This window comes from Microcaecilia unicolor, chromosome 2 (assembly GCF_901765095.1).
Source record: "Microcaecilia unicolor chromosome 2, aMicUni1.1, whole genome shotgun sequence".
Lineage (NCBI taxonomy): Eukaryota > Metazoa > Chordata > Amphibia > Gymnophiona > Siphonopidae > Microcaecilia > Microcaecilia unicolor.
This window is the reverse complement of record NC_044032.1, coordinates 553,238,894-553,250,613: the sequence shown is the minus strand read 5'-3', so window position 1 is coordinate 553,250,613 and position 11,720 is coordinate 553,238,894. Positions and strand designations below refer to the sequence as shown.

Sequence of the window (11,720 nt, the reverse complement as noted above, 5' to 3'; positions counted from 1 at the left end):
AGTCAAAGAACTTAATTGGATTTGTCTGACAAGACCTCCTTCTAGTGAAATCATGTTGCCTCAGGCCCTGTACAATCCATTGGATTCCAAAAACTTTACTATCATCTGTTTTAAAAGCGTTTCCATTAATTTACTTACCACAGAAATCAGACTTACCAGCCTATAGTTCCCAACCTCTTCCTTACTTCTGCTTTTGTAGAGAGGGACCACATCTACTTTTCTCCAGTCCTTTGGGACCACTCCTGACTCTAGAGAAGCATTGAAAGGTCTGCCAGCAGAGCTGCTAGAACTTCCCTAAATTCCTGGAAGCCCAGGTCAAATATATTCTATGTATTAAAAAAGGAGGATGGAAGACCAAACAACAGCCGGCATAGTTAAAAAGTGAGGTGAAGGAAGCTATTAGAGCTAAAAGAAAATCCTTCAGAAAATTGAAGAAGGAACCGACTGAAAATAATACGAAACAGCATAAGGAATGTCAAGTCATTTGCAAAGTGCTGATAAGGAAGGCAAAGAGGGATTAAAAAAAAAAGATTGCGTTGGAGGCAAAAACACATAGAGGAGCATAATCGAACGGGGCACCCAAGTTTTCCTGAAGGTGTCCTCGTAGGACATCCCCGTGAAGGGGCGGGGAAACCCTTATTATCAAAACAATATGGGCGGCCATCTTTCTTTTCAATAATACGGTCGGGGACGCCCAAATCTCAACATTTAGGTCAACCTTAGAGATGGTCATCCCTGGTTTTCGGCCATAATGGAAACTGAGGACACCCATCTCAAAAACAACCAAATCCAACTCAATTTGTCATGGGAGGAGCCAGCATTCAGAGTACACTGGTCCCCCTGACATGCCAGGACACCAACTGGGCACCCTAGAGGGCACTGCAGTGGACTAACTGATGCACTAACTGAGCAGAAAAAGCCCTTCCCTTACCGATCCCTTAGCGATTCAGAAAGGAACGGGCAAGCATGAAGGAAATCGCATGCAAATGAGCTGCTCACTGTTAGCTCATTTGCACACGATTTCCTTGCTAAGGAGGGGAAGCCAAAGACGGCTTCATAAACGCAGAGAAGCTGTGTGTATAATAGCCGTCTACAACCTTAAATAAATTGCCATCTACAACCTTAGAAAAATGCAAGTCCAGGTGAAAACATCCAAGTGCACTTCAGGGATGTCTTTTTTTTTTTTAGAGTATGGGTGAAGGACGTCCTTTGCTATGCCTCCGTCCCTGCGACTGCAGTTGAGGATGTCCAAAATGTGGATGTTTCTGTGAGAAGGATGTCCATGCCTTTGCTATGCCTCTGACACCCCCTTTATTTATTTATTTATTTATTTATTTATTTATTTGGATTTTGGATCACAAGTAGCAGCAGTGGGATTTGAACTGGCCACCTCTAGAAACAGGAAATGAGGGCAGGACCAGAGCTGAGAGAGACAGAAGGGAAAACAACTAAGCACCGAGACGAGCCTGCATGCTTTTTATCGCTGCTGCCGCCCTAACCCCGACGAGGTAAAATAGATGACTTTTAAAATTTGGAGGGAGGGGGCCTGGAACTCGATGGGAGGAGAGAGGGAACGAACTTCCGGTGGGTGAACGAACTTCCGGTGGGTGAAATATTGGGGGTGCTCGAGCATCCACAGCACCCACGGAGCCGGCGCCTATGGCTTAAGTTATCTGCAGCAGGACCCATAGGAATAACATGGGCCCTGCTGCAGATAGCTCGAGCTAAGCTTTAGTAAAAGACCCCCTTGGTGCCATAATAGTCTGACCTGGATTGTGCCTGCACAAGTCATGGGATTACTGCTCAGATGTGTGTGGCAGCCATTCTTATTACTCTCTGCCTGTTCTTTGTCACTCATACAATTACTTCTTGTGAGGGAGTCTATAGGATGCTACCACTCCCTCTTAATGACACTCCCTCACAGTAGCAGAACCATCTTAAACCTCACATTCCCAGGGGGTGGGTGGGGGGGGGGAGGAGGGAATGGAGCCAGGAGGGCATGTTCCAGAGAGTATAAAAGCTCAGGGCACAGCTAGGTTGAGGAGGCCCAGAGGGAAGCAGCGAAGTCCCACTGCATATGCCTCCACATGTATTTGTGAATTGCAACTGCAACAGACAGGTAGGCCAAGTTCAATTTGGGAGCTTGCAGAACTGTACTTATGACTCAGTTGGACGCCAGCTGGCAAATGTTGTCTGATAAAGATTGTACTGGTAACAGAGTCAAGTGGAGTATTCTGCCTTGCTGAGAGACAATAGTACACACCGTGGCCCTGCAGGGGCAAGCCAAAAGAGGAGGTTCCTACATCAAAGAACTAGTTTTATGTTTATGTTCTCCATATCTGTGAACTGAACAGGACCCTTTTCATGGCACCTTTAATGAAATATATTTTTTTGTGTTCATCTTTAACCCATTGTGTGGCTCTGTTTATCAGAGCTCGGGCCTTGCTCTTGTTCACATCACCGCACTGCTTTCTTTGCTTGCCTGTCTGCTTTAATTCCATGAAGGTTTGATCTGACTTGGGGACTTTTGCAGTTTTCTTTCTTTACCTCTGGCAAATGCCATCTCCTGCTACCTTTACCTTGCACAAATCACTATTTATCATTCCCCATTTCTTGAGACTGGTTATGCAGGGATCCTGTCTTATGAGGAAGTGGTTAAGGAAGGACCATTGACAATAGGGGAGATTAATTCCTGGCTGTTGATTAGGAGGGTCATTGACCACAAATGCCAACTTCCAGTCCTCTCCCAATATTGACAGGCACTTACATTAGAGATTTTGAACTTTACAAATACATAAGATGAAATGATTATAGGGAGAAGTAGCCTTACAGTAAATATGTTTTTGGTCCTTTTGGTTTTCATGCTGGGGTCAAGCTACATGGTAAAATGGGCACTAGGACCTAGAGGAAGCCTGAATAAAGCATGTTGATGCTTACACCTTAGCAACCAACAATCCAAACTTAAACTCTGAAGGTAAATTGCCAGGTAAGCACTTTGGTTGTCTTATATCAGTAACTTTAATATTCTTGCCTGACTTTGCTTCACACATACAGCATTATAAAGAAAGGCATCGCAACTTTGTGACATATGGTATTTCTTTTCAAAGTATATCAAGTGGTGCTTAAATGGCAACTCTGGTTGTAAAAACTAAGGCCAGTGCCTGGCTGGCTTCTACAGTCTATGTCCCGCATATAGCAATCGAGTTTAGGATGGACTAGAGAGGGCTTTGATGGAGATTCCAATAATTTGGAATGTGTTGACAGTGCCGGGCAGACTTTTACAGTCTGTGTTCCGCGAATGACATGACAGATTCGGATAGGCTGGAGTGGGCTTTGAATGCAACTCCAGTAGTTGGAACATAAAGACAGAGCTGGGCGGACTTATACAGTCTATGTCCGAGAAACACCAAAGAAAGACCATGATTAAATATATAATCTCACATTCATGTTGATTTTAATCTTGAATTGATAATGAATGACTGTGGGGCACACTAGATGGACTGTTCAGGTCTTTATCTGCTGTCATTATGTTACCCCTGAATTCTATGTAGGTCGCCAAAATGTGGGCGCACAGGGCAGATGCGTGCATGAATTAGTTAATGAGCTGTTAATAAATTAATGACATTAATTGGCTCTAATTTGGCTGATATGGAATGCTCTAAAGGCTTTCAGAGATTGTCTGGTGAAACAAATTATTGCAATTCAGATGGACAACCAGGTTGCAATGTTTTCTGTCACTAAGCAGGAGGGTATGGGATCCCCCTTGTGTCAGGAAGCGGTCAGGATGCAGCAGTGAGCCACCAGGCATGGCATGGTGCTCCGAGCCACATACCTAGTGGGAAAGCACAACAGCCTGACAGACAGACTGAGTAGGGTGATGCAAACACATGAGTGGTTTCTCAACATGGGCATTGCCTGAAAAATCTTCTGACCCCCCCAGTGGATCTTTTTGCCACTCATCTCAACAACAAGTTCCCTCAGTTCTGCTCTAGGCTCAGGCCACTTGACAGACTATCATCAGATGCCTTCCATCTCAATTTTGAGGAAGGTCTCCTGTGTGCATATCCTCCAATCCCACTGCTGAAGACTCTGCTGAAATTCAAGCAGGACTGGGGAACCATGATCCTAATCATTCCTTACTGGCTGAGGCAGATCTGTTTCCCTCCTCTCCTGGAATTTTCCTGTGAGGAGCGGAGGAGACTGGACTATTTTCCAACTTTCATTACGGAGAATGAGGGGTCTCTTCAGCATCCCAACCTCCAGTCCCTGGCCCTCACAGCTTGGACATTGAGAGCGTAGAATTTGCATCTCTGCAACTTCCTGAGGGTGTCTCAAGAGTCCTGTTGGCTGCCAGGAAAGATTCCACCAAGAGGTGTTATACTTTTAAGTGTAGAAGGTTTGCCATCTGGTGTGAGGGCAAGGCCCTAGACCCTCTTACTTGCCCCCTATACCTCTCTGAGACTGGTTTGAAAACCAACTCTGTAAGGGTTCACTTTGGTGCAATCAGTGCTTATCATCACCACTGCATGAGAGGTTGGCTGTTGACAAAGCCCCATAACAGACCACCTACAGTGCCATGGGACCTCAGTGTCATCCTCACCCGGCAGATGAAAGTTCCTTTTGAGCCACTGGATTTCTGTCATCTGAAGTACCTGACCTGGAAGGTCATATTTTTGGTGGCAGTCACTTTAGTTTGCAGAGTCAGTGAGCATCAGACCCTAGTAGTGGATCCACCTTACACAACGTTTCATCCTAACACAGTAATTCCCCCCATGCACCTTAAGTTCCTTCCTAAGATAGTGTTAGAATTCCATCTTAATCAATATTCTTCCCCAAACCTCACGCCTATCCTTGCAAAAGTGCACTGCACACCTGGGACTGTAAACGAGTCTTGGTCTATCTTGAGTGGACTAAAGCCCATAGACAGTCCACGTAGCTTTTTCTTTCTTTTGATCCAAACAGGATGGAGACGGCCATCGGAAAATGCACATTGTACATTGGATAGCAGACTGCTTCTCTTTCACTTATGCCCAGGCTGGACTGATTCTGGAGGTCATATTATGGCTCAAAATGTCAGAGCTATGGCTGCGTTCGTAGCCCATTTGAGATCAGCCTCTATTGAGGAGATTTGCAGAGCTGCCTTCTCATTACTGCCTACAGCAGGATACCAAATGTGACAGCCGATTTGGTTAGATAGTCCTGCAAAATTTGTTTGATGTCAAGAATCCAACTCCACCCTCCTAGGCCAATTTTTCTTCTGCTCTAGGCTGCACCTTCACTACAAGTCTGTATATAGTTTCAGGTTGTCTGATTCTGGTTGGCCTTGCTGTTGCAAGTCCCTATTGTCCTGGCGTTGTTTTCGGTGAGCCCGGTAGCTAGGGATTCCCATATGTGAGAAATGATGTCCTGTTACAGAGAGATGCTTCGGGCCAGGTGAGAAGCAGCAGTGGTGAGGAGCAGGAAGAAGGAGCCACAGAGGAGGGGGGGCACTGGAGTGCTGTGCCTGGAGAGGTAAGACGAGTACTGGCTAATGGGGGAGGGATGATGATGTTAACAAGTTAAAAATGTTAACGCGAGTTACTCATTTAATGCATTAATCGCATTATTAACACATTAAATGTACAGCCCTAGTTCCTATATATGATAAGCTACAAAAATACACTTTCTTAGAGTAAAAATTGGGTGCATTGATATAGAATTACCCCCAAAGTTCCATAACACACACTTTTACTCACCTTCTCACCAGAGGAGGCCAGAACATGCATGGAACTGGCAGGAAAATGTATTCGCAGGTACCTGCAGACTTTGCACTTGGCCAAATGGTTTCGAGAACTGTTCCCCTCCCCTCCATCTCCATTGTATTTATGTTAATTATATTAATTTGGTAAAGTTCAGTGAGGAAAGGTTCCTGAATAGTCAGTGGGATACTCTAACTACTGCTTTACTACAATGGTTGAAACTGTAGGGATTGAGTGGGGTTGGGGGATGGGAGAAGAAGAGAATCATTCATTTACTACTACTACTACTACTACTTATCATTTCTATAGCGCTACTAGACGTACGCAGCGCTGTACACTTGGGTATCCTTACTGATTAAAGTAGAAAATATGCTGTGCAAATCCTAATAATTTCCATTCCTCTTAGGCTCAGTTTTACATCTAATTTAAACATTATTTGATATTGAGTTAAACAGGACTGTCTCGATTACAGCACATTGTTTGCTTAAGACTGTAAGACCATAACACATGTGCCTAAGATTCCAGTACTTATTCAACAGCACTGTTTCTGATTTTTTGGGTATTTGAATGAAGGAAACTGAGAAGCTTTGCATTACATTCATAGAAAAACTAAACAATAAGCATGAAGTACATTTTTTCAGCATTTTGTAATTCACTCTGCACTTCCAAGCCTAACTGTACATAACAAAAATTCCTTTCCTTTTAAAACTGAACATTATATAGCAGCACAACCAAACTTGAGTTTTAATAAAATAGGATTTTTGCCCTGTCTTTTCATATGTGCATAAAATACATTTTTGAGACATAAAAACGTAATTGAAAATGTGAATTTTCTATTCTGCCATAGATGCCGTTTCATAGGTCTAGTGCTGTGCTGCAGGATGGGAAGTTGCATGAAGCTAAAATTACAGCAAAGGAACTTCCAAAAGAGGTTGAAAAGCACTTTGGTCCTTCAGGAGCTGAAATACTGAGGCAGAGTTATTCTGAGCACTTAACGCTAGGTTAGTAATAATAGACTTTCTTCAGGTAAAAATCTAAAAATGACCAAATTTGCAATTCAGAGATTTCATATGCATAACCACTGTGTCTATGGTTATGTTTTTTGTTTATTACATACTTAATATACCACCATTTCTAGGGTTAGATTATAGTGGTTTACAACACATGGGAACAAATAGAATAATAGTAAAATAAAGTAGAACTTGAAAGGAATGCCAAATCAAGACAGGAGAGGTAATTGTTCGCACCACTATCACACAAAATAATAGCTATGTGTCTCGCCAGGAGACCAAACCATTCAAGTAGTCCAGATATTATCCACTGGAGGTGCATGGCTCTCACCACATTAAAGCCCTTGGGGCAGAACCCCAAAGGTGTGGCTGAAAAATATGGGCTTAAAGTGTGACCACTTGTAAGATGTCTCTCCTTATTCAGGATGGATTTTGTCTTTATACTATTCTCTCTGGGGAAAGGTAAGCATGCAGCATCCATCACTTAATTAATACCCTGTATGCCTCTCTTCCCATGTGCAACCAAAAGGTTGTATAATAATTTAACATGCCATTGCTCATTCAGGGCCCCTTTTACAAAGGCATGCTAGCGTTTTTAGTGCACACTAAAAATAAGCGTACGCTAAGCATTAGAGACACCCATCTATTCCTATGAGCGTCTTTAGCGTTTAGTGCGGCTAATCATTAGCGAGTGCTAAAAACACTAGTGCACCTTTGTAAAAGACCCCCTCAATTGCCTGTGCAGCCTAACAGACTGGACTATGTGAGCACATGTATAAATTATTACTGTACTTGCAGCCTGCCAAACAGACCCAGATATTTGAGAGTCATTTACTAATAGAGATATCAGATTCAATGCCATCAATAACAGGTAGCGACAGTGCAGATTTTGCCTCCGATCTAGTTTAAAATTACAAGTTTCCGTATGCAGAAGGGCAAAACTAAGATCAGCTTAGCCTTTTCCTGAAGTTATCAATAGAAATCAAACAAAATAAAACATGGATAAGATGATACCTTTTTTATTGGACATAACTTAATACATTTCTTGATTAGCTTTCGAAGGTTGCCCTTCTTCGTCAGATCGGAAATAAGCAAATGTGCTAGCTGACAGTGTATATAAGTGAAAACATTCAAGCATTACTATGACAGTCTGACAGGGTGGGAGGATGGGGGGGGGGGTCGGAGGTATGCATGGGAACATCAAAGCATATCATTGATATTCTAACAGGATGGGTGTGGGTAGGTGAGGGGAGGGTGATCAACAGAGACATACAGCTTTATGGTTTATAATGGGCTAGGAACCCCAGGTCCTTGTTAAGTCCTTTCTGTTGGGTGTTAAAATATTCAATCATTCTGACTTCAAAGGTCTTACGTTCTTGTATGGTTTTAAAGTTACCTTTCAGTATTCTCACTGTGAAATCACTGGTACAGTGTCCTGGTTCTGTGAAGTGCTGTCCCACCGGGGTGGGGGCCCTACTGGCTGTATTGTTCATGTGATGTCTATGTAAATTGAATCTTGTCTTAATCATCTGGCCTGTTTCTCCAATATAGCATCCTTCGTTACATTTTTTACACTGAATGATATATACCACATTGGAAGATGAGCAAGTGAAAGATCCCTTTATGTTGAATATCTTTCCTTTGTGGGTAACTGTGGGGTCCTGTGAAATATTTTGGCATAGTTTGCAACTGGATAAATTACAGGGACGTGTGCCCTTCTGTTCCTTTTCAGTTTGTGATGGAAGTTTACTTCTGATTAGCTTGTGTTTTAAGAAGAATTAGCTTTTTATTAACCCTAATGCTAAAATACATAGTTATACCAAATGCGAGCTAATTTAAACTTCCTAGGTCAGCTTTACATCACCTGCTTGGAGAAGCAACCGATATAGAAACAATCAATCACTCTGATTTGTGCATTTGACTTCTTTCAGCTGCTATCTTTTCTCTGTGTGGAGTACCCTGTATGCAAGGATTTAATATGGGCAAAGAATATATTGTCTTATTGAATTCTAGTTTGATTTCTTCAAATTAACTTCTCATATAAAACTAATTGTAAATGTTCTTTTTTTTTTTAATTTTAGGACACCACGGAAGTTCTATGGTTTCACCCCCCAAACAGGAGATGATTGATAGAATCTTGGCCATAAGAAATATTCAGCATTTTGACAGAAAAATTCAGAATGCCGAAATAATCAAGTAATGCCATAGCTGCTTTAGAGTGGAATAGTAGAGTTTTCCCAAATCTATTCAGGCATCTGAAGTGGGTTTTCAGCAGGCTAAAGGTCCAATCATTAATAGTGCTTATATGTCTTGAAAACTTTGTGTGCTTGTTGGCCATGTTATGCTGCTTCTCAGCTGCTTTCTGGGAAGCAGCATTGGGATTCATGAGCCAGATGTTCTGAGGATAGTCTCTATCACTTTGGGGGGAGGGGCAATTCATAGAAAAAAAAACAGTAAGTGGAACAATGGTTGTATGGTAGACTGTTCGGCTTTGCTGGGACTCCCCTGGTGCTTCCTTGGCTGAGTTGCAAAAGAAATGAGAGGCTTAGTTGGAGGGAAAAAAGCTATCGTAAAAGGTAGAGTATATGTTTCAGAGGTCCTTCCTTGCCTAAGAGCCTTCTCTCCACTGATTTTGCTATTCACAGAGCACTTATTTATGCCAGTCTGTGACATAACATATCATGGAGAAGCCTGGGAAGCATGGGACACATCAGTGATGAGACCTATGGCTTTGCAGACCACTTGCATGTTGAGGGAGAGAAATACCTTATAACTATCCTCACTCCCTGCAAGTGGCCTGAAAGCAATGTGTGTGCAATCTATTACCATCAAAATTAATGGAAAGCAAATCATATTGTACAATTGCGTCATGGTTGGCTGTGTCTGGTGACTATCCTCCGAAAAAGAAATATATCAGTTGCTTCTCAAAGAAAAGTACTCAAAAACTGTACAATGCAGAGAGAGGTGATCAGTTAGCTTATCCTTGCTGTAGCCACCTCAATAATATGGAAGCTTCCAGTGTGCAAAAAGGTGAGGACTGTGATTACCTTCAGATGCACTGGCATGGCATGTGCTTTCCAAGTAAAGGCTGAAACTTACCCTGCAATTCGTGGCATAGGTGGAGAACGGTCTCCTTATCAAACTTACACCTCCATTGACATTGCTTTTCTGACAAAGCCAGGAACTGGGTGCCGATCCTCTTTTTCTTCTGCAGGAGGTACCTCTTGGAGAAGCTGAGGAGTAGCCTAAGTTGAGGAGTAGCCCCAGGTATGAAATAAATACCTGTATGGAATATGTAAACCACTTTGACTATAACCACAAAAAGGTGGTATATCAAATTCCTTCCCTTTTCCTCTTCCTCCTCTGTTACCTCTTCCTCATTCAAGCCAGGGCACACACAAGCCACTGATAACTCATTCTAAATATACTTACTTACCACCAACACACTCAGATCCACATCCACACACACATATATAATATCTATCTATCTATCTATCTATCTATCTATCTATCTATCTATCTATCTATCTATCTATCTATCTATCTATCTATCTATCTATATACACCCTCCCCCAAAGCCATATGTACACAGAGATCTAGCCACACATATAAAGTCATAAAGAAGCACACAGACAAAGAGCAAACAGGCAGAAAGGAATAAAGAGACTGACACTAACCAGAATAGAGAAAAAATGTGTATGCAAGCAAGTAAGAGGACCGAGAAAGCAGAAAAAAATAAAATAAAACAGACAAGCAGCTCTCCAGCACAAACCACTCATCCAACTGTTGGATCCTAAAATGCAAGGTGGACCTACCTTAGGCATCTTATACAGCAGACACAAATTAGGGTTGTGAAGGCAAAAAAAAAAAATAATTAAAAAAAATATATATATATATTGTTTAATTTTCCATTAAAAAAACAACCAAACAAAAAAACCCAAAATACCAACCAAAAGGAAAGGGAAAAAACCCTAGGTGGAAAACATTTAAAAGCAGAGTAGGGTGGACCAACAAACGATGTAAAGAAATACACTTTTATTTACTAAGCACCATAAAATAAAAGAACCCAATATGAGGCCGTGTTTCGGCGGAGAACTGCCTGATGCAGGAGTTACAAAAGCTCTGTCAGACTGTATTGTGGTTCATGGAGCAGTGATGAAACAAGTCCGAGATCTGGTGGAGCTCAACTGGAAAAACATCAGTATAAATCGTCTTGCTTCTGTGGTTTTAGTCCTGATGAGAGAAGCAGGATGATTTATATTGATGTTTTTCCAGTTGAGCTCCTCCGGATCGGGGACTTATTTCATCACTTCTCCATGATCCACAATACATTTTGACAGATCATTTGTGACCCCTGAAGAATGCAGTCCTCGGCAGAAACACAGCCCTGTGTCGGGTCCTTTTATTTTATGGTGTTTTGTCAATAAAAGTGTATTTCTTTACATCATTTGTTGGAAGCTTTGTGTAATTTCACATGCCATTTACTGATTTTGCTGTTTGTTTAGTTTTTTCCCCCCATTTTGCATTATTTCTCAATAGCACGAAACAATATGAAACAACATCTGATATGTTATTGACATTTCTTATGTCATTTCAAATGACTGCAAAGAGTTTTATACTTCTCTCCAAAAGCTCAAGATCAAGTCCTATCAGAGCACTTTCTTAGAACGGACCTCCTCCTATTCAGATTGGATTGGCACTTTCTGGAACAGGGGCCCCAAAAGTTCTTCCTGCTACTGCAAAGGAAAGAGGATTTTAGCAGCCTGCTACATTTGCACACAGTTTGATGACATATGCACACACTGGTGTTATATAATATGTAGTACACACATATTTCAGTGTCAAGCCCTCAGCAAACATAGAGATGCAAAATCTCTAATGTACATGTATTCTCTTTTGCCTTAAAATCAATTCATATGCATAAACCTTCTTACATGTATTTAATACCAAATTTTATATCCCATTTACACCT

At 41.8% G+C, this 11,720-nt stretch overlaps 1 protein-coding gene across 1 annotated transcript in view; it reads left to right on the top strand.

The window, feature by feature from the left end:
* The first annotated feature begins 2,966 nt into the window (after window positions 1-2,966).
* The window catches only part of LOC115461519, a 66,642-nt gene continuing 57,888 nt past the window's right edge, over window positions 2,967-11,720 (top strand). The window contains exons 1-3 of the mRNA XM_030191373.1: window positions 2,967-2,986; window positions 6,586-6,739; window positions 8,830-8,944. Of these exons, the coding sequence (XP_030047233.1) occupies window positions 6,586-6,739; window positions 8,830-8,944 (269 nt within the window). The 5' untranslated portion in view covers window positions 2,967-2,986. The remainder of the gene's footprint in view (window positions 2,987-6,585; window positions 6,740-8,829; window positions 8,945-11,720) is intronic.